Below are 23128 nucleotides of genomic sequence, written 5' to 3' on the forward strand. Positions count from 1 at the left end.
TCTATAGTTTCAACCTGTTTGAGCATTTTCTGAGAGAGAGAGGCTGCCTGTTAGTTCCAGAAATATATATTACTGGAATTTGAAGACAGCACATCCAAAGGGCAAATGCGGGCCCAGAATTCAGGCTCTGCCCGTGAGGCATCAAGTTGGCCCAAAGGGAGGATTTAAATGTACCCAAAAGAAGACTTAAAACACATCCCCGATGGAGCCTTTCCTGAGTTCAAGGGCCGAGGCTTGGGCTCCAGTTTTCCTCACCTGCATGATGGGGATGACAGTAATGCTAAGTAGTACCCACCTCATAGCACCATGGTGAGCGTCCAAGCAGTGAATGCATATGCAGGAGAGGCATGTAGAAAGTAAGTCGGTAACCGGTACTTATCCTCAGTCTCTGTGAGACAAGAAGTGTAGGTTAGGCCAGTGGGTCACAAAGACCAGTCTGGGGAACTGGTGACTGTTTCGCTTCATTAAGAATCACTTGGGGGATCATCTTAGAAATAAATTCAGTTTCTTGGGCCCCAGCCCTGGAGATTCGGACTCAAGAATCTGGGGCATGGGCCCAGGAATCTGCATTTGGATACACATCACAGGTCACTTCTGTTATGTAGCCACATTTAACAGCCAGTGGGCCTGGGGACCTCAGTGGCCCCTCCAGCGCTGCTGTCACCGGACGAGGTTGGTCCCCTCATCCTCCTGCTGGGAATCCTCCCTTTCAGTCCCCTCTGTGCTCTGGAGAGCCAGCTGAAAGCACTCGTCCCTTTATCTTGGCTTGACTAGAAATATCCAGTTCCCAATCCGTAGCCATTATGTAACCGGAGTTAGCAGAAGTCCCACCGCACCCAGTCGCTGGGATAGTAAAGGGCCTACCTCAGGATTCAGGGGAGCAGGGCCTGGCATGAGGACCCTGCCTGCTCTCACCTGACGAATGGCCCAGTTTTCAGCAAGCCTGCTATCACCTGTAAAATTGGAATCGCTCGGGTCCCTTCCTAAACCCAGTGGTGTGAAATCACTGTGAGCACGGACTTTGTGTTCAGAGATCACAGCATTTGATAAGTAGGAGGATTCGGGACCAGTTTGTTTTCTCCCCCCGACCCCACCAAAGCCCAAAATCTTAAGTGACAGCAGCTGCATTTCATTTTGCTGCACGAGCGCCACCTGCCGTTGGCAAGAGCACGTGAAATGCGTGTTTGGTGAACTCTGGAGGGGGAAACTCAAGATTCTAGAGTCTGTGAGGCGCTGTCCCCACCACCCCTCTTTGAGACCTCCGAGATCTTCGGACTCCTGATTACCTACTGTCACATCAGCCTCATCCACTGAGGAGAGAAAGAGGCAGCCTCGTCCCCTGGAGCACAGAGAAGTAATATCCTGTGGCCCGACATACTGGAAGGGGTGGGCCCTGGGTATGTGGGCGCTGCCCAGGGCTCAGGTGCCCTCAACAGCGTAACCAGACCTACTCACCGAAGGACAGTGCCTTACTTTAAACCAGTGTCACCTTTTTTTCCTGCCAAGGCTTGAGGGCGATGAGCCTTTTCAGCACTGGGACGTGGCAGCCATGCTTCGTTTACGCCGAAGCGGAGCAGGGAGGGCTCGCCTGCCTCTGCAGGGGCCGCACGGGAGTCCATGCCGCTGGTAAATCTCGCCTAGTTGAGTCCCGGGAACCGCTTGTCAGTGACCCGTCCCCTCCCGCTGGCTTCTCACCCCAGAGCCGACCCGAGGCCCAGAAGCCAGCGCCCGCTTGCCGTAGTTAGCAAAGCCTCGCTGCCGCTAGAGAAACCCATGTTTGTGATGTGCTGAGCCACTGAAAGGGGGGTACAGGTCCCCCAGACTTAGCCTCCTTCCCTCAGCACAAACCGCTGCCCGCTAGACCTGGAAGTGCGTGTGGTCAGACTCAGTCTAGCTCTGGGTGAATTCATCATTTGAAACTTTGTTATGAAGACTCTTGCTTATAAATTCGTCCAGTGAGTGGTGACCAGACAGGAGTGTGAGAGGGAAAAGAAGTGGTACCAGAAGATGACCTGCAGATAAGTCATCCCTTGACTCATTTGGTTTATTCAGCTAGACACCCTTCTGGGTAATGGGGACACAGCCCCTCGTGGGACTTAAAGAAAAGTGAAGGGAAGCTTTTTTTGGACCAGTTTCAGGTAAAATCAATTCTTCATTCCTAAGGAAGCCCTCAACAATCTTGCATTGCAGAATCTGCCGGCTATAGGAGATAGTCTGCATCGGAGGACCTCACAGCACTTCCCGACTATAGAATGCTTGCAAAGCAGCAAACCAAGTACATGTCACTAATAGATTACACTCTAGGCGGGGTGCCTGTGGGGCTCAGTCTGTTGAGCATTTGACTCTCGATCTCAGCTCAGGTCCTGATCTCAGGGTCATGGGGTCGAGCCCCACATCTAGCTCCACACACAGTGTGGAGTCTACTTGGGATTCTCCCTCTTCCTCTCCGTCTGCCACTCCCCTTCGCTCTCTAATAAATAAATAAATAAAATCTTTAAGTAAAATAAAATATTACACGCTAGGCATATGGTGCTGAGGAAGTCCTCAGTCCAGTGGGGAGGGATTTGGGAAGGAGGTGAGGGTAGAGAGGTCAGTGGGGTAGGACCCAGGCGGGGTTGGGGGGGGGGCCCTTCGAGGGTAATGGAGAAGTTACCAGATCTCCCTACGTCTAGTCCTTCTCCTGGCTGAGTGGGTGTGTGAACACTGCTGGGTCTTAGCATGGTGTTTTTAAGCAGGCTTTCCTGCTGCAGAGAAGGCCAGGTCCCACGTTTCTGGCCAAATGGTGTGTATATTCTTTGTTTTGCTCTGAATGGGTGACTCCAGGCTGTGGATGCATTTATGACAGGAGCAAGGGGCAAGGGCTGCCATTCATAAAGTCCTTCTATCCAGTTACCCCTTCATCAAACCTGTTCACAGTGGAAGAGCTGTATGACAGTTTTAGCAATCAGTAATTTTGTATCAGAGCCAAGCGAAGGGGGAGAATCCTCTGAGTGTAGACAAAACTCTGTGGGCAGAACTCCAACCTAGGACACAGCTTGGCTTTTCCACCAGTGGGTTGTGAAGCTGACCAAATGGCTTGCCTGTGGCATCTTGGGGATTTTTGCTTATTGTGTTTATTGCTAATTTTTTTCTATCAGAAAAACAAGAGTGTGTGACAGACCCTTTCACTTAGTAATCACATTCCTATAAAAGTACATCCTAAGGGAAAATATCCTTATCAGGCAGAGAGCAGGTTAGTGGGTGGCCATCCCTACCTTTGTCTGAGCTCCAAGCCCCATCCTGCCCCAAAGCTTGGCTGCAGTGAAGGATTCTGGGCCCAGTCCCCAGTACAGAGATGGTTTTCTTTTGCCTGCACTCTCAAGCTGACCTCTCTGCCCCAGAGCTCCCTAGCCTGGGTCTCTTGGGTCCAGAAGCTCCACTCTCCTTCCTCCCAAAAGCCACACTGTTCAAGGCTGGTCTTGGTTTTGCCCCCACTACGGTATAACTCTCTAGTAGGGCCAAGCTAGAGATAACCAGCACAGGTCCAGCATGAGAGAGAATTGTAACTTATGATCCACAAAGTACAGTGGCAAACAAGGAAGATTTTATATTTTAAAAAATCAAGAAAATATGTAGCATGACTGAATGTATATATATATAAAAAGTAGTGAGGGGGGCGCCTGGGTGGCTCAGTCGGTTAAGCGTCTGACTCTTGATCTCAACTCAGGTCTTGATCTCAGGGTCGTGAGTTCAAGCCCTGCATTGGGCTCCATGCTGGGCATGAAGCCTACTTAAAAATAATGATAATAAAATAATAAAATGGGGAAAAATGTAGTGAGGAAGGCAACCATGTAAAAGTATGATAGTAGGGTGGAGGAAATGGGAAGTCCTACTTTAATGGATATAGACCTTCAGATTTGCAAGATGGAAAAGTTCCGGAGATCTGTTACACAACAATGTGAATATAGTTAACACTACTGAACTGCATACTTAAAAATGGTTAAGAAGGTAAATCTTAAGTGTTTTTTACCACCATGATTAAAAATTAAAAAGGAAAAAAAGATTGTAGATGGGCAAAGCCTGGAAGAGAAACTCCCCTCCCCAAATAAAAACAGTTTTCTTACATTGGTGTGGTAGCATTTCAGGAAAATACTTAAGGTACCGTGATTTTGCAGTTTTGTTAGCATATTACCTTCAAGGTGTGTTTTAACATTGCCTACATCCACACCCTGTAAATTCATCACCCGCCTTAATTTGCAGCATGCCTGCCTTCTCGTCCCTTTCTGGACTCTTAGAGTCATAGACACCTAGTCTCACAGAAACTCTCTCCCACTGTCACCCTCCGTGTCTTCTCGAAGACTCCAGAAAAGCGGTTTGGCCACTCTCACAGCCTCTCAGCACTCTGAGATCTTACTTGAGTCAGGAGATTTGAATTCTTTCCCCAGCTCATTCTCTTCTGACTTCAGTTCCTTTTAGTCAGTGCTTGGTCCACTCACTGTGCAAAATATGAGTTGGGAAGTTGAGCTTTCTCTGAGCAGCCCCCCAGCGGCATGAAGCAGTTGGCTCAGCCCTAGTGGATTGCCCTGGACGTGACTACAGATGCCCGTTTCATTTGAACCCTCTTCTAAATGATTTAAAAATCCATCTCCTGGGGCGCCTGGGTCGCTCAGGCGGTTGAGGGTCCAACTCTTGGTTTCGGCTCAGGTCATGATCTCAGGGTCATGAGATTGAGCCCCGCGTGGGGCTCCACACTCAGTGGGGAGTCTGCTTGGGATTCTCGCTCTGTTCCCTTTACACCTCATGCACACCCCCTTTCCCAGAACCTGAGTTATTTTTTTTTTTTAGATTTTATTTATTTAGGTGACAGAGCGAGCGAGCGCACAAGCAGGGGGAGCGGCAGGCAGAGGGAGAGGGAGAAGCAGGCTCCCGATGCGGGGCTTGATCCCAGGACCCTGAGATCGTGACCTGAGCCAAAGGCAGACGCTTAACAATCTGAGCCACCCAGGCGCCCTGAAACTGAATTATTTTAAAGCAAATCCCAGGCATCATATCATTTCATCTGAAAGTACGTCATTAGTTTGCACTAAAAGACTCTAAGGACTTTTTCTTAAATATAACCACAATACCATTATCATACTGAGAAATGAATGATTCCCTAATATCCCATTTCTACTCAGGGTTCAGATTTTCTTGATTGTTTCACAGAAGTTTTTTAACGGTTGGCTTATTTGAATCAGGATCCACGTAATGCCTATGCATTGCATTTGTTGATCTGTCTTGGAGGTTTCTTTGAGTCTCTAGATTCCCTTCTGTGATTGCCTTCCATATGTTGTTGTTGGTGGTGGTCTTGAAGAAATCAGGCCTTTTAAAAAATATATGGAATGAATGTATTTATAACACATTACTCTTGATTAGGTTTTATAAAGCCAATATAAAATTAAGTTTCAGTTCTGTAATTTTATACCCAAAGGTGGTGAAAGCCCCTACGTATGCTGAGTGGTAGAGCCAGAGATGCTAGGAATCCGTGTCAGCCAGGACTGAGCGGGATAATGGTTGCAGCAGCCTCATCCTGGGCCTCCTTGAGCCCTGAGCCACTAGGGGTCCCCAGAGCCTTTCAGGGAGTGGCTCCTGTGGTGGTCGTCAATCTCAAGATCCTCTGCAGTGCTGGAGCTGCTTTCATGTCTTACGTGTATGACCAGCCCCCCTCCCCCTGCTTCCTTCCCTCTGCTTCCTTCCCTCTGCATCCCCTCCATACGCAGGACATACTAACCAAAACAGGAAGTCAGCAAAGGCAGAAACAGCCCAGGGCCAAAGAAAGCTGAGACAATGAGACTGTCAGCTCTCTGAGGAAGGGGAGCCTGGGTCCAAGGTCAGAGGACGGGGTGCTGGCAGGGGAAGCAGGTTTTGGTTCATGGATCGGGTGACTTCGGGTGACTTCCCTCCTCCCTCCTTGCTCAGACCAGGGTCCAGATCCCTGCCTTAGTCGGGCTCCTGCTTCTAGTGATCTGGCCCATCCTTTCTGTTTCTGCAGTGTTTGGGGAGCCCCTTGTGCATTTATAGAATGGACTTTTGACCTTTGAAGGCAGTCTTAGTCTTCCCTTTGAGCCTTAGCCCATGGCGTAGGAGCATGTCACAGACCATGAAAGCCACAAACCCTTTCACTTTTAACATCCCATTAGCTCTTATTTTTTAACCACAATATTACAGGAAATGTTTGCCATTCCAAAACTGAAATGTGGCAGCCTTGGGGAAATGACTTTATAAACTCCCTGGATTTTTCGAAAATAGCTGTGAACCACCCAGTCCCCTCCTTGGCCGTCTGGGATATGAAACCAATGGATGATGTGTGGGAATGGTGAAACCCAGATTCATTCCCAGGGCTGGAGCAGGCCTTGAGACTCAGCGCAGAGTGGGGGTTAGCATGGACTCCGTGGCACCTGTGGGTTCACATGCAGGGAAGAGAACACTGGGAAGGGCTGATCCAGGGTCGGCGGGGAGGTAGCACATTGCCATTTGCTCACCTGCCATGTGGCCAAGGAAATCTGCTGTGCCGGCACATAGAGAAGGTTGCACCTTACTGCCCTAGTGTGACCTGCAGCCAGTCTCTTGACCTCTCTGAGTCCATGGTAGTCTCCTAATCTGGAGTGGGGAGAATATTACCTGTCTAGTGCCGCTGCTGGGGTGTCAGGCGATGACCCTCATGTCAGGTAGGCCGAGTCATGCCGACTGCACACACTAGCTCTACTTCTTCCGTTTCCTTGCCCCTTGAATATTCTAAGGCTAATCAAAAGAGAGCTCAAATGGGGTGCCTGGGTGGCTCAGTCAGTTTAGCGACTGCCTTTGGCTCAGGTCATGATCCCGGGGTTCTGGGATCGAGTCCCGCACGCATCGGGCTCCCCTGCTCAGCAGGGGAGTCTGCCTCTCCCCCTCCCCCTGCTCATGCTCTCTTTCGCTTACTCTCTTTCAAATAAATAAGTAAAAATCTTAAAAAAAAAAAAAAAACAGGTTTCCCTTTGCTTCTCAAACAGCAACAAAAGAAGTTCTTTTAGGTTTTTCCCTGCACGGTACCTCTCCATACCCACCCTCCCCTTACACACTCCGTTATTAAGCCAGAAAAACCTTCCTGCAGAGTAGGAAGCCGAATAGAGGTGTTCAAACACCAGTACTGGCAGGTTCTGTGACAAAGAGAAGGCCGCCGTGCTGGACGAGGGTGTCGGGACTGTCACCCCGCAAAGGCTGTGCCCCTAGAGAACTTTCTCACTGGGGCCTCACGTTCAGCGAGGCTGTTTTGGTGTCTCCATCAGTCTCTCTACGGAGAGTTTGAGTCCACGCGCAGAGACCTGTGTTTCGGGGTCGGGAGCCGGCGCCGCCGGCTCCGTGGTAGAAGTGCTTCGAGCACCTTCTCCAGGGTGGGGGCGCCAGTGTGTCCCTCCCGGCGTGGTCTCTCACTCTGGTCTGCCGTTCTTTCAGGGCCCAGGAGACCTTCATGCAGTGGGATCAGTGCCGACGCTTCTACAACTTCCTCATGGCTGACAACATGAAGAAGATCATCCTCTCACACAGGTACCAGGCCTCCCATGTTCTCCCAGGAGACGGTTCCTTTCTGAGCTTATTTTCGAGTCACTAAAAGCCAGAACTCTGGTGTTTCCAGAAAAATATAATGAAGGCAGGGGTGCTTCCGCTTCTCTGCCGGCTGCGTTGTGACTTGCTTAGGAACAAACTTGTCCCGAGCTGCCAAATCCACCAGATCGCGTCCTGCCTTCATGATTCCCGATATATCCAAGACGAGAAACCCTTCTACACCAATCTTTCCCTAGTTGGAGCAATCCTGACGGTGGCTTGTCATGGGCTACTCTTTGGGCTACTCTTGTGCTGAAGGATCAAGCATCGTCATCCTCTGTGGGCTCGTGGGGCTCTGACCAGCAGCTGCAGGACAGGAGTCTAGCTGCTGGGCACCACATAGTGTCCACACTGCCCGGTTCCCACCTCTGCATGTTCCCCATGCTCATCTTGCTTCAGTCCTGCTCAGAATCCTTCGGTGGGGTAGCTTCTGACCACCACTTAGAGAAGTCAATAAATATTAGCGATGGTTTTATTGTTATGATTGTTATTATGGATACCGTCCCTCCCGCTTCCCCCGCACCTGCCTTCCCTCTAGCTGGACTGGGCCACATGGAGGCTCACATGCCCTCTGGCCCCTCCCACACCACTGGGGCCTTGCCCAGAATGCCCCTCCCATCATGTTTGCCCACACTCTAGGTCCATCTCAGGTCTCCTCCATGAAGCCAACTCCTCCACCCCCAAGTTGTGTTTCTGTCACTTCCCCGGTGTGAATCCTATGTCTTGAACTAAACTGTAAAGCACTGGAGGGCCTGGGCTGGTTTTGATTTCCCCCAGAGCCTGGCACATCATGGGCGCTCAAACAATACAATTTTAGGTAGGGGGTTGATGTCATCCTGGGAAGGGCAATCTGACTGAATGATCAGCTGCTTATTCTTTTTATTTCAGTGGTTGAAAGAAAATAGGGTACTGCCCATCCCAGCCAAGCACCCCAGACTGGGCTTCCTGTGGGCGGTGTTCACGGGGAGTCTGGGCAAGGCTGGTGCTCGCAGGCTCCTCAGGCTGCCAAGCTGCTGGGTCCTTGTGACGGGTGGGTGGAGGACAGGAAGAGACTTCTGTTCCCTGGGCTGACTGGATGTAAACTGTCTTCTCTCAGCTCATGGTGTTTGAGCCCTGAGTCAGGCGTGGCTCAGCTGAGGTTCAGATGGGACTGGGGGTTTGCTGAGGTTCCAGAAGGGACCAAGCCAAACCTCTGACACCAAGTGCCTCTGTCAGCCTCTCCACACCTCTGGAATGGGAAGCAGTTTCCTCCCAGAGAACGTTTGTTTTGCTACAGGGCCCAGTCTTGCCACTAATTAATTAGTCCAGAAGGTCCAACATGTAATTCTTAACAAACTGAGAGAGTCCTCTGAACGTATTCTAGGTGTATTTACATTTTTAAAATTTACTACAGACAGCCAAATATTTAGAAATTTTTTTTTAAAGATTTTTATTTATTTTTTGACAGAGAGAGAGACAGCGAGAGAGGGAACACAAGCCGGGGGAGTGGGAGCGGGAGAAGCAGACTTCCTGTGGGGCAGGGAGCCCGATGCGGGGCTCGATCCCAGGACCCTGGGAGCATGACCTGAGCCGAAGGCAGACACTTAATGACTGAGCCACCCAGGCGCCCCAAATATTTAGAAATTTTAGGGCCACTTTAAACTGTGAATTCTAAACTCTGGGTATATAATCTTCCCAGTAATCTTTGGGGGGAAAAATGCTAAGGACATGTGTTCCTCTTTGAGAGAGGTTGTGAGTAGATACCAGAACATTTAGTTTCCATGACGACCTTTCTCACCGTAGGGCCAGGCCGCAAACTCAGTCCTCCATCAACTGTGTGCCTGAGACCTTGCAGGGAATGAAAAGTCTAAATGTGCACTTTTTGATCCCTACCCTTATTATCATCCTCTCAAGATGGATCTTTTTCTTAAGAGAAATGACGACTCTTCTGAGTATACATCAGCTTTTGAGCTGACATGTTGGAGAGCCATTGACTAGCCCCAACGCTAGATGGGTTTACTGCTGTCTTCCTTGTTAAGTGACAAAAACAGCTCCTCAAGAGAAAGGGGCAGTGTCAGCTCCATTGTAAAGACAGGCCCCCACAACCGTAGATGAAGGCCCCCACACAGTTTGGCTGACCACCTCCCACTCACCACAGAGCCCATCCTAAAACCTCCCCTGCAGCGAAGGATTTGTAATACAGTCGACCCTTGAACAAGGCGGGTTTGAACTGTGTGGGTCCACCTATACATGGATTTTTCTCAGGCCAGTGCCATAAAAGTATTATCTCTTCCTTATGATTTTTTCAATAACGTTTTCTTTTCTCTAGCTTTCTTTATTGTAGGAATACAGAGTATCATACATGTAACATACAAAATATGTGTTAATCGACTATGTTATGGGCAAGGCTTTAGGTCAACAGTAGGATATTAGTAGTTAGGTTTGGGGGGAGTCAGAAGCTCTATATGGATTTTTGACTGTGCCACAAGTTGGTGCCCCTACCCCTATATTGTTCAAGGGTCAGCTGTATTCACCTAGGCTCAAACCCGATCTCTGCCTAGCTGCCCCTGAAAAGGAAAAGAAGATCTTGACAATCATCTTTCTGCAGTTATTCAAAAGTCAACATTACCAGCTTATCCTCTGGGACATGCTGAAAGCTGAAGGGATCTATTTCTAACTTGCCCCCATATGCCTTCCCAAAGACTCTCCTGGCTTGCCTCTGGGCCAGGAAGTGGGCTTTGCTGTCGGTGTTTATCATCCGTTCTTTAAAATATTTTTCAGCTTTATTGAGGTATAATTGACAAAATTGTCAGATGTTTCAAGTGTACAACATGATGATTTGGTTTATCGTCTGCTTTTTATTGTCTACTGTTATGTCTCATTCTAGGCAAGCTCTTTTTGGAGACCATGTTAAGAAACCCCAGAGCCTGGAGGACACAGACTTGAGCCGCCTCTACACAGCCACATCCCTGATGCAGATCGATGACAACGTGATGAGGTGTGCACATGCTCGGGGACGGGACTGCTGGGCAGGAGGCTGCAGGCCAGCACTGCCCAGCACGAGGGCTTTCTTCGCCCACTTTAGTGTTAAGGGGTTTTTTTGTTTTGTTTTTTTTTGTTTCTAAAGACTTATTTATTGAGAGAGAGAGAGAGAGAGCACACGGGGGGAGGAGCAGAGGGAGAGGGAAAGAGAAACTCACGCAGACTCCTTGCTGAGCGTGGAGCCCAGTGTGGGGCTTGATCCCACGAACCACAAGATCATGACCTGAGCCAAAACCAAGAGTCAGTCGCTTAACCGACTGTGCCACCCAGGGGCCCCAGGGCTTTTTTTATTCTTTGAATAAATGTCTGATGTTTAAAAACTGAAGATCGCACAGAAAAATCCAGATTTCTAGTTGCTCTTAGAAAACAAGGGGAGGATCTCACCGCTCATTCTGCACTCTTGTGCGGCATAACTGAGCTGGAACTGGGGAGCTGGGGTGCGTACACCCTCCTGTTCATAGTCCTTACCCTGCCTGCTGTGCTCTGACCCTGGGGCAGGGATCAGTTGCCACATAATTTGCATTGGCAGGAAAGGGAAGTATTTCTTGTACCTGCCCATGTCTCTATCAAAAGTAAAACAAAACAAAACAAAACAAAAAATAGACCAAGAGGGCTGTCTGTTGCAAGAAAACAGAGCCTCTTTCTTTGGGGACAAGAAGTCTCTCCTCTGAGTGTCCTATGCAAACCCCGCCCACTTTGTTCCTTTACCCTTCACCTGTCCGCCCCCTTCAGGCACCTGAGGCTGAGACCCTGACAATGTCCTCTTCCCTGGTACATGTAATTTCTGATTGAGCTTATTGAGCTTAGCCTTAGCTGGAACCTCAACTGTTGATCTCTGACCTCACTGTTCTCTTTAAAAACCTCATCCTTGGGGCACCTGGGTGACTCAGTCGGTTAAGCGTCTGCCTTCAGTTAAGCGTCTGCCTTTGGCTCAAGTCATGATCCCGGGGTCCTGGGATCAAGTCCCGCATCGGGCTCCCTGCTCAGCGGGGAGCCTGCTTCTCCCTCTCCCTCTGCCTGCTGCTCCCCCTGCTTGTGTGCTCTCCTCTCTCTGTCAAATAAATAAATAAATCTTAAAAAAAAAAAAAAAACCTCATTCTTTTGACTTAGTGACCATTTGATACCTTCAGGCGTGGTCTAAAGCAAGCTAGGGTTCATCCAATAGATAGGCGGATATTGACCTGAGGGTACTTATCTTCCTTATGGCATTTTAGTAGCTTTCTTACACCAGGCAACCTTGAAATTTGCCCACAGTTAGGCAAAGAAAACAAACGAGAAAATCGCTAGTACGTTGAGAAGGTGAGAATGGATTCCGCCCAACCTCACTGGATCGTGTGACTTTATTGTGGTATCTAATGAGACAGAACCCAAACATTTAAACTCCCACCCATCTCCTGAATTGGTGTAAGCCCCAAAGAGAATGTTCTTCAACTCTCCCTAAAGCTCTCCCTTTTGAATTGTGCTGGCTTGTCGCAGTTTCCATGAACATGACGGGCTGGGCAGCCTCCTCATCAGCCCGTCACCAGGAACACTGGAGGACTGGCGTGCTTCCCAGCCCGCTGAGACCGCAGACGGACAGCTTTCATGAGGACAGGTGCCCCAGAGATGATAGCTGCCCTTGGCCACTCCCCGTCAAGTGGGCCCTCACAGTGCAGCCTGCACTCCCTGGGTCCTTCTGGGAAGGACATCCACAGCTTCCGGGGAGGCATGGTCTCGTGAAGAAGACCCCAGTCAGAATAGAACAAAACCACCAGTCAGAAACCAGAGGCCCTAAGGTGTGTCAGAAAGAGGTTTCCAGAGATCCTTCGGCCTGGGCCTGAGTCGGCCTGCTGGTGTCAGAGCTCCAGGCTGAACAGAGCATAGGGCAGAGCCGAGCTGCTGGACTTCAGGGCGGGAACAGGGAAGGTTCTGTTAAGCCTCTCTGACTGCTGCTCCATGGGTTTGCAGAATTGGCAACTTTGAATCTGTCTCGCATCCGTTACCTGAGACATGTTTCTTTCCAGTTCCCAGGGGCTGGGGTTCCTCTGCCAGGAAGAATTCTGTTGAGAAAGTTCTCATAAATGCCTTTGAAATGTCAGTTTCCTAGTGTCCACAGTGACCTCTGGTTTTATCCTGACTCGAAGGGTGTTAACATCTGCTCATAAATACTGTGGATGGCACTTTCTGAGTAATGACTCTGGGCCAGGCACGGTGCTGGCATGCACTTTAATGCCATTCAGGAAGGTACCGCCTTTAGCTCCATTTTACAGAGGGAGAAGCTCAGAGAGGTTAAAGAGTTTGCCTCAGGTCACAGAGCCTGGAGGTGGCAGAGTCAGCTCAGCATCCCGTCTTGTGACAAGTACTGCTTTGTCCTTCTCCTTTGCATGTGTGTGTGTCGCAGGAAGTTCCACGGCTATACCTCCCTGAAGGAATATTACGAGGAGGAAAGCTGCATGCGGTACCTGCACAGGGTGAGCATGAACTCGGAGCGAGCAGCCTCTCCCAGTCAGTGGCCCGTCGTCCTCCAGCGAGCACACGTGCAGCGAGCACGCTCCCCAGCGCCCTTGGTGGAAGAATCGGGCTCGGACCCCTGCAGCTGTTGGCTTGGGTTTTGTTTCTGAATCAAACCCTGTCCCTCTGTGACCTCCGTATATTAATCCCAGAGCCGCCCCTCGGTGCAGAGCGGGACCAGTCTGCTCCCATGGCTGTGAAAAAGCCCTGGAAATTGCCGCAACACCCATTTGTCCCTCAGTCTCCCTTTAGCATGAAATCTTGCCCCCTTCCTGCCATGGCTCCTCATAGACCTGTGTAGATTTCCTGCAATCTTGGACCCTTGTTTTGGCCCCTGTGCATTTTGTTAGTGTGGTGGCTAGGACTAAACTCAACGTTCCTGCCATGATCTGGTGAGCGCAGAGGAGAATAGATGTATTTCTGTATCCAAACGAGGAGAAACAGGTCTGTTGACAAGGTAGTCTGGCTTATATGAACGCAGTGTTCAGCAGCTGCAACCAGTTCGGAGTGGATTCGGTGAAGGCTGTGGCCAACCACAAACTCCCTATGTTTTTCACCTGCACCACCACCAAACCAGTCTCTCATCATTCTTTGTACAGGTGCTCCTTTTACTCAAACACAGGACTTCCCATTTATCCCCGTCAGTGTCCACCTGCTGGTTTGGCCCACTGCTCGCCCAGTGGAAGCAGGTGATTTGTGAATTGCAGTTCTGCCATCTGCCATATTGGCCACCCCCTCCCCCCACCCTCAGTTAGCATCCTCCCCCAGGCTTTGGGCATCTTCCTTTAAGCCACTACAGCCGTTGAGCGGCCTAGAGCCGGTGTTAGAGGCCTCCGGCTCAGCACAACCAGCCTCTGTTGTGGGCCTCGCTGTTCAGGAGCGTCTGAGTGCCCCCACCAGCCTGTCTGCACTAAAAGGAAAAAGCCTGTCTTACAAAAATGGATGTTGACTGCTTCCCAATATCCACCAGCCTCCTTCAGTTTCTCACCTTCAGATTCCTCTAGAAAGTCTCCCTTGTCTGGAGAGGAGCATACTCCCCTTTTTCCTCCCCCACAGTATAAACGGAATGAATAGGTGCATAACTCTTCGTAAGGTCATTTTCCTGAAAGGTAGGCTAACCTGAGATACTGTGAGGATCATCAGAAATATTTTGCCAGGGAGCCCCACTGAGCCCTGCCCTCACTCCCTCAGAGCACGTGGGTCACCTAGAACCCCAGGAGCTTTGCTCCTGCACCCCCCTGCCAGGCAGTCACAAGAGCACATGGTTAGGATTCATGCTGCTGCCCGGGAAGACGGGGCACCCTCAGTCCACCCATGCGGCAAACTGAGTAGCGACCCTCTTCCCTTTGCTTCAAAGACGTGGCTGGTAGTGAATTTGAGCCTTGAATCAGTGGAGTCTAAAACAGGGGATCGATCGTTTATTTCTGCCTTATTTTCTTGTTGCAGATCTATGTGCCTCTCATGCTGGTTAATGCAGCTGATGACCCCTTGGTGCACGAAAGCCTCCTAACCATTCCAAAATCTCTTTCAGGTAAGTGTTCCTTCCTGCTGCTCCCTCGGCCACTCAGCACATTGCCCTGGTAAATTCTGTGACCTTCACCCTGCTGTCACCTCCTGAAGGCCAGCTTCTATGGGGAAGGACATCCCATGGCAGAGTTCTCATTCAGCCTGGCCTTATAGTCCTGCGGCTGTGATGGGGCCTGGGCAGAGCCCTCTCCTGTCCTATCCTGGTGCCGGAGATGACCATCATTTATATCCACAGCCAAGAGGGATTTGGGGGAGTCCCCTGGTGTTCTCTGAAATCATCGTGTCAGGCCTAGGGTTCCATTAAGTCTGAGAGTTGGACTTAGATATTTCGGCTTAAAACCTGACATGAAACGCAAAACAGAAAAGCCAGTTCTGCTACCTCTTCGGACAGACAGCCTCTCCATCTGCTTTGAGGATTAAAAATATAAGCAACTGAGAAAGTAAAGAACGTTGCTCATGGGAATGTCGCTGTGCTTCAGGCGGGCCGGGTCTCGCTGCATGCTGGAGAGGAGCTGAGGGAGGAACGAGAGGGGGGCAGCTGAGGGAAACACTTGGGAATTCCTGCAAGGACACCTTGCGCTGTGATTCAGATCCCCACCCTCTGTAGCCCTCTGTGGTTACGTCTCCCCTGTTAATATCCTGTGCATTCACCAGAGCAGGGGGCACTCCTGGTTCCCCCCAACCCCAAGCTAGAGGAGTACATAATACGACGGGCAGAGCTCAGGGCCCTGCTTCGAGGGGGTGTTGCATGTGATGCAGGTGTGTTGGGTGCTAAAAGCCAGCTCTCGTCAACCTGCTAGCAAACCGTAGGCTCCCTGCGCAAAAGGGACCCGCTCAGCCGCGTGTGGCCGTGAGAAAAAGCAGCCGCGCGGTTTCCTTCTGATGTCCAAAGCAACACCCGTAGCTCTCATGCTGTCACGCAGAGTTTATGAAATAATAAAGAATAAGGGGGAGCAGACAAGAAAAGGGCCCTGCAGAGCCAGAACCGTGCGTGCCAGGCGGTGCCTCCAAGACCTGGAGCAGCCTGACCCCTGTCAGTCCATCCCGTGGGAAGACAGATGTGTCCTGCGCTCCCCAGTGACACGCAGCTGCCCACTTGGCCACATCTCCAGTAATGGTCTTTCCTAGCGTTTGGGGGACTAACCCACATGTGGACTCCTGAAGTCAGGCCCCAGGGTAGCCACGCTCGGCATGGCCAGTTTGTATATGGCGAGCATCTTCAATACAACGTGCAGCTTTAAGTTCTGGTTTAGTCTTAAAAGATAAGTATAAGGAAAAAACATGGACTCCACTGAGTTGACCTGGTTCTCTAGTAAATAATAGCATAAATGCTAGGAATCCCTACTCAAAGCCTGGCCCCCACCCGTAGCACCTAACATGGGCATCATCTGGGAGCTTGTTAGAAATGCAAAATCTCAGCTCCTCCTCCGGGCCTATTAAAGCAGAATCTGCATTTTAAGGTGCTATCCCAGCAATTTGGAGGCACGGTGAAATTTGGGAAACATCTGGCTATATCACTGAAATCACCTGGTCAGCTTTAGCAATACCAGTGCCTGGACTCACTCGCGTGCTGTCTCTATAATCTACGTCCAAGTTTGAGAACCACTTAGATTTCGAAGTGTTTCTTAAGCTGGTGCCCATTCTGTGCCAGAGCCAAGCTGCTGCTCCCATACTTGCTAGATCCCACCGCTCTGCCCAGCCCACCTAATCTCCCTCCCGCTCTGGTGAACGAGGCCAAGTGGGTAGGAGTCAGATGCCCTCTTGCTGACCTGCACCTGTGGGGAAAGCCTGGGCCACCCCGGCCCTGGAGCTAACCGGTCACTGACTCACTCCGCTGCCTTCCCCCCCGCAGAGAAACGGGAGAACGTCATGTTTGTGCTGCCTCTGCACGGGGGCCACCTGGGCTTCTTTGAGGGTTCCGTGCTGTTCCCCGAGCCGCTGACGTGGATGGATAAGCTGGTGGTGGAGTACGCCAACGCCATTTGCCAGTGGGAACGTAATAAGTCCCAGTGCTCTGACACTGAGCAGGTGGAGGCCGAGCTGGAGTGAGGCCTCCCGGACTCTGGCGCGGCCCAGCCACCTCCCCTGGAACCCGCGTCCCCCAGCGGCTGTTTCAGGTCCCCCATCTCCCTCGGTGACCTGGATCTGACCTCATGCCATCAGCGGGGACAACCCACCAGGCATACCTGTGCCGGAGTAGGCCTCCGTCCCTGGGAGCTCCAGGCTATTTTTTGTGCTTAGTTACTGGTTTTCTCCATTGCATTGTTATCCATGGTGACAAGCGACAGGGTTCTCACCCTCCTGTCCACTTTCAGCGTTTGATTGCTTTTAAGCCAATTACATCTAGTTTCCCTATTAAAAATGTGTCTGAACAGCAGTTTTGCTTTGCCAATCAAAAAGGCTTGTCCCCAAGAGCAGTGAAGGATGTATGCTATTCTGTTGTGGTCGTGTGTGTCCTTACGGAGACCCTGGTGAGCCCTCGCCCATCTAGGCCGATGCTGAAGAGGCAGGTCAGCTTGGGAGTGAAGCACCTGGGCCTCCCACGCTGCCGTGTGGCTCCTCACGTGGCCAAGAAAGTTCCCTGGAGTCACGAGCCAGGTTCCTCCCTTACAGTCTCCTAAGACAGTCTCCCCACACCTTTGCCAACGATGAGAGTTACCTGGGGCACTTGTTAAAAATTCAGCCTCCCAGGTCCCTCCCCTGGGAGAGGCCAATACAGTGGGTCTGGGAAGGGGTCTGGAGATTTTAATTTTTGACAAGTGCCCCCGGTGATCCTCATCACAGGGCAAATTTGGGAAACACTGTTCTACTGCAGGGCCTTTCAACGAGAAACATCTCGGTAGCTCATTTTATGGAAATGTATGGGTAGACGTGTCCCTTAGCTCCCAGGGGTCTCCAAAGCAGCAGCCCCTGTCCTGTCCAGCTGCCCTGGCATGGCCACAGTGTGATGTCTCGGGAGAGGGCCTGGTGGGGAGGGAAGGGTCTCGGTGACACCGGACTCTGCCTTTCCCTGGCTGTATGACCCTGGACAAGTCCCTCTGAACTTTCGTTTCTTCACCGATAAAACGGGGAACTTGGACCAGGCGGATGGCCGAGACCGCTGCCAGTTCGAATGATCCATGACAAACTCAGCTCGCTGAGGTTTGAGAGAACATCCCTCCAGGGAAGCCTGGGAGTTACTCTCCTCGTCTACACCTGTGGATGTCATCATTTGCCTTTTTTTCCTGTCCCTCATTTTCATAGAAAGAGGTGTTTGGGGTTTTGGGGGTTTTTTTAGACATTCAATGGTAATTTTACTTTTTTAACCCAAGTCTTTCTAGCTCTGGCTTTTGATAACCAAACAATTCGAAAGCTGGATCTGAGTTTGGAGAAAGATCTTTCCAACCGAAAAGGGTGTTATTTTGAAACCAGATTTTTAATTTAATGGCCTATATTTATAGTCTGTTGGATAGATTTTTCCAAAATGTGTCTTTTCAAATGAAAATGTTATTCGAGGTTTCAAGTACTCCTTTTCTCCAGTCCTGTGGTACTTGAATATCTAAAAACCCTGCACTTTGAAAAATCAGCAGTTGCTATCTGGAACTAAATGGAACTATGAGTGAAATTGCCTGGATACACTTTTTTTTTTTTTTTTTTTTTTTTTTTTAGTGTCCTTGCTTCATCTCCTTTGCTCCAGGACAGATAGGATTATAAATAGTGGGTCTGTGTGGATGTTTCAGGGCTAAAGGGAGCCACCCGAGGGCCTGGATGTGTCCCTCACGGGTGCAGGTGGATGTGGTTTGGGTGTCGGTCCAAGTGACTATGACGGTCTGCAACCTGAAGTTGTTTTCTGACAATCACCAGATCATCCTAATCAATACCATCGAGAACAGCCAGTGTCTCAAAAGATTGAGACTTCCGTGGTCCCCACGATTGCTTTGTTGTAATCACTTACACCAAATTCGTCATTGTGACTCCCCCCCCACCCCCCAACTGTTATTTTTCTGGTACATTTCCTTTCCATGTTCTTTTAGCACAAATTGGCACTTTATCATCTACCCCCTCCATTTGGAAGCTGGTCCCCTCCCCTCCATTGCTTTTCCCCCCCTCCAGCTCTGATCTAGAAGATTCATAGTCCTGTTTCCTACAGACCCTTTGTGAAAGTAGGTAAACAAAGCAGTAACTGAATGGGGCGGAAACACCATCCCAGGAAGCGAGAGGTGCCTTTGCCTTTGCCTTAGGTCACATCTCTTGATCTGTTTTGACAGAGTAGTGGCCAGGTACCAGCTCCATTCAGGAAGAGAAAAGACAGTCCTGTTGTCGCACCCCGGGGGGCTTGGGGGCTTGGCCAGGGACCAGAAGTCCCTGGGGCCTGGTGAAGGAGAGGCAGGGCCTGGGGCCTGGCCTTTGTCACCACACGACCGGAATTTACCCCACAGGACTGTGGGGGCCGCTTCCCAGCTGAAATCTTTCTAGTGTGTGACTCTGAATGGCACTCACATTCCATTTTGGCTCACATGAAATTAACTGAAGTCCTTTGTTCGGGCTTCAGGCTCTCAGGCATGGAAATGAGAATGTGACCGTGGCGGTCTTACAGGAAAATTCTTGTTTGTCCGTGAATGAGAGCACAGAGGCATTGAATTTACAGAGATGCAAACCTGCCTAATAAACAAGGGAGCGGCATTTTATATGTAGGTCAGCTTTTTCCTTCCTCCAGCTTTCTTTGCTTTTCTTCCTGAAGTCATTCATTCCTGATGATAATGGGAGCGCTCTTCTTGCTATGAAGGTCCTCTTTGGCCTAACACAGGGCCGAATTTTCAAAAAGTGTTCGAATATTTTAAAAATCAGAATAAAGATAGAAGTTGCATGGACCTAGACAATCCTGTCGCAGGGGTAACACATTAAAAACCAAGGAGGAAAAGCACCCACATTTCTTCTGGCCGTACTCCCTGCCTCTCAAACAATTTGAAGACCACTAATGAGTAACGGATCCTGGCCAAATTAAGATTATCTAGAAAATGATGTCACGTCCCCTTGATACATTTTGTTAGGAGGAAGTTTAATAGACTTCAGGAAAAGCCCTTCTCTTCCCTGCTGTGATTCCAGAGCAGAATGAAAGCAGGGAGTTGTTTGGTGTCACTAGATTCTTTTAACCTCTGTGCAGCATTATGCACTTGCAGGGAACCCTGTGACATACCCTAAGAGGGGAAATATGCCTTGAAAGAGGAGCCTTCCTTTCTTGACCCGGTGTTAGGGAGCCAGGGTCCAAGAGACCTGGGTTCTCATCCCAACGGTCTCTAATTCACATTGGATTGAGGGCAGTCACTTCACCTCGCTGAGCCCCAGTGCCCTCACCTTAGACCACTTGAAGACCAGTCATCTATTTACACATCATTTGCCTGAGCGTTCCCACCTGCCTTCCATGGCCCTTGCAAGTGGCAGTGGCTCTGCCGAGGCTCCAGCCTCATCTTGGGGGGAGGGGGGACTTGGAGAGAGGGAGCTTCTGCATTAAGCCTTTGCCGGTGAAGACCCTTGATATGACCCAAAGCCCTGTGTCTTTGAGTGGCTTCTCTTCAGAATCTCTGTTGCCATCTCAATACCCTTGCTGTCCCAAGGGTGGTCTTGTGACCAGGACAGGTGCTGACCATCGGAATAAGGCGAATGTCCCCAACCTTCCGTGGGACTCAGGCAGAGCTTTGAGATTCACAGTCCTGTTTCCCAGGGCAGAAATCCTTCCCGCTCAGGCTTTCATTCTGAAACCACAGCCTTCCTTAAAGCCGAGCCTTCTGGATAGCTGAGCTCCGATGCCTGACATCTGAATGAGGGCTCCCTTTGTAACTGTGTGACTTGAGATCGCCTTTGCCAGCTCCAGAGAAACAATGTGTGGGTTCTTGTTTGTGTTTGCCAGGCAAGCAGATGTCTGAGATGTGGGGGGCTTTTCTTTTCCTGTGCCATCGATTCTTAGAGCCCAAGATCCCTGGAACGTCGTATGGAGTCCAAAGAACTCAGGGCTTTGTCCTCCAGGCATTTCTCACCACAGCATGCCACCCCCCCCCCCCAGCATCATCTGGCATAGGATGCCCACCATCATCACCCAGCGCATTGTTCTCTGTGCCCAGAAAGCCTCACCTTGCCCCTAGAGGATTCCCTGGTGTTCCAACGATACTGTGGCACTGGAATTCAAATTCTCTTGCTGTGGCAGTTTGAAGCAAAGCCACAGCAAAGCCAGAGAATCTCTTCATGTGGCCTGTGTGCTCCTCGTTATGCCAGGCACCCCCCCCCCGACAGTACTCATGATTCAGAACTGGCTAAATGTCTTGTCCCCCCACCCCACCCGCAACGCCTTTCTAATGAACAGGCTGGAGTCCGTTTCGAACCAGGGGGTAAGTCTTCTACCTTGACTCCAGTCAGTTAGTAATGAAATCTAGAACCTACCTTCTCCCCATTCTGGTCCCCACTAGCCAAGAAATCTATTGCCATAAACTGGGCACAGTCCACTTCTGGCACCTCCAGAGAGACCCTTCATCTCAGAGGCCTGCTCCTTCCCGACCACCCACATTGAGGAGTCCCCAGTCACTGAGAATAATTGCTGACCCCCTCGGTCCCAGCACCGGCCGCTTCTCTCCCAGACCGTTCCCGGGGACCTGGTCCATCCTGGGGGTAGGACTTAGGTTTTGTCTGGCTTTTGTTTTGGCCTCTTCCATTTTCCTAAAGCACAAGTCCACGTAGAGTCCTGTCACCTCTCCATACCAGTTCCAGAGATGATGTGGGTCTCTCCCACTGCCTCAGGAAGACCTTCACTGTACCTGAGCTTCTGACTTCTGCTGTTGCAGCTGCCTTAGCAACACCAGGGCGGGGGGGCGGCAGGGGGTGCCAGTTTCATCTCTCCTTTCCCTGGTTGGACTCGCTCAACCACGTTCTTCGGTTGGCAGCTCTGCCTCCAGGTTGATTTTTGAGAACCATCACGCTCACATTCCTAATTTTTGGTTTGGTTTGATTTTCTGAAACATCCGATGCTGCCCTGAAAATCATGTGTTTTTGAGTTTGTGTTCTGAAAGCCTCCATGCTGCCGGATTTTGGGGGATCCTCCAGCACAGGGGCATATAAGATTTGCAACTAGCAATGCAATTTTTTCTAAATATGAGGATATTTACCTTTATTAAGAAATGATACTAAACAACGGTGTCCTTGGTCATTTTATGTTCTCATATTACTTTTGGCTCTATTTTGATTCTGTGTGGTGGTAAACAAAGATCATTACAAACAAAAACTGTAATTTTGTTATCTTTGATTCAATGGAATTTCTTTACTTAAATAAAAGGCTAAAAATGTGGCGTGGCTGTGTGTCCTTTGTACAGGGGGAGTTTCTGTCTAAAAGGATTCTTCCTGTGCCTTCACCGAACGTGAGCTTGAAGGAGGCGGGCAAAACCACCAAGTTCTTCTCACAAGTGATTTTATCCCAGCCTTACAAGCAATTACCAAAGAAATGACCAGCCCGCAGGTGTCTTCACATACTTAACCTCTCCTGGCCAGAAAGACAGGGCGTGAGAATCACCTGCTCTCCAAAGTGAACCTTGTAGATGAAATGCAAGGGGAGATGGAAATGGTAGTTGCCATGCCTGAAAGAATGTTCTTTGAAAAGACTGAGTGAACATCACCTAAATTAAGATTATATTGGGTTGTGGGCGCCTGGGTGGCTTAGTTGGTGAAGCGTCTGCCTTCGGCTCAGGTCATGATCTCGGGGTCCTAGGATCGAGCCCCGTGTTGGGCTCCCTGCTCAGCAGGGAGCCTGCTTCTCCCTCTGCCTCTGTCCCTCCCCCCGACTCGTGCTCACTCTCGCGCGCGCATGTTCTCTCTCTCTCTCTCAAGCACATAATAAAAATATATTGGGTTGGAAAAAAATATATATTGGGTTGATGGTGGTGATTTTTTTCTCCTTCGTATCTGTCTGAATCCAAGCTAAGGGTCTTCCAGGGCCAGGGACTGGCCCCACCGGGAGAGTTATACTCGTCCATGCTCTCCCACCCAAGAGCTTTGCACTCAGTTTTCTTCCCTCCTCGGCTGTGCAAAACCTCTGACAAGTTGGCGGGGGAGGGGGGTAGGGAGTGTTGGTTTTGGAGGATGTGCATTAACATGACCTAAGAATGCCCACTATCCAATTTCACAGCGCATCCCATTCTAGTAAGCAAGCTTCCCCTACTTCCTTTCCCCCGCAAAACAGCCAGATTCTTTTGATCCAAGAAAACCAACTTGTAAAGAATCCTACCTATGAAAAGTACCATATGGAAGAGATCTCAGGTGCAGGGTCTTGGGTTGGTTGATGCCAGCAGCTTGCCAAGGTGGTCAGCACATTAGCTGAGCCTCTCCCAAGGCAACCCTATAGATCTGTGATCAATGACATTTACCTACAGTCACTCGCCATCCCAGCGGTGCTATATTTTACTCTACCTTTCATCAAGAGGCCACTCTGCTCTAGCCCTATGGCAGAGGACTTTCCCATGGTAAGGACCAA

The 23128-nt window shown here is 50.1% G+C and overlaps 1 protein-coding gene across 2 annotated transcripts in view; it reads left to right on the plus strand.

Annotated features, from left to right (window-relative positions):
- The window catches only part of ABHD2 (abhydrolase domain containing 2, acylglycerol lipase), a 95751-nt gene extending 73804 nt beyond the window's left edge, over positions 1–21947 (plus strand). For both annotated transcript variants that reach the window (XM_027570095.2, XM_027570096.2), the window contains 5 exons: positions 7450–7542; positions 10466–10576; positions 13001–13070; positions 14557–14641; positions 16490–21947. In XM_027570095.2, the coding sequence (XP_027425896.1) occupies positions 7450–7542; positions 10466–10576; positions 13001–13070; positions 14557–14641; positions 16490–16686 (556 nt within the window). In that variant the 3' untranslated portion in view covers positions 16687–21947. The remainder of the gene's footprint in view (positions 1–7449; positions 7543–10465; positions 10577–13000; positions 13071–14556; positions 14642–16489) is intronic.
- Positions 21948–23128: the final 1181 nt, after the last annotated feature.

This window comes from Zalophus californianus, chromosome 6 (assembly GCF_009762305.2).
Source record: "Zalophus californianus isolate mZalCal1 chromosome 6, mZalCal1.pri.v2, whole genome shotgun sequence".
NCBI classification, from domain to species: Eukaryota; Metazoa; Chordata; class Mammalia; order Carnivora; family Otariidae; genus Zalophus; species Zalophus californianus.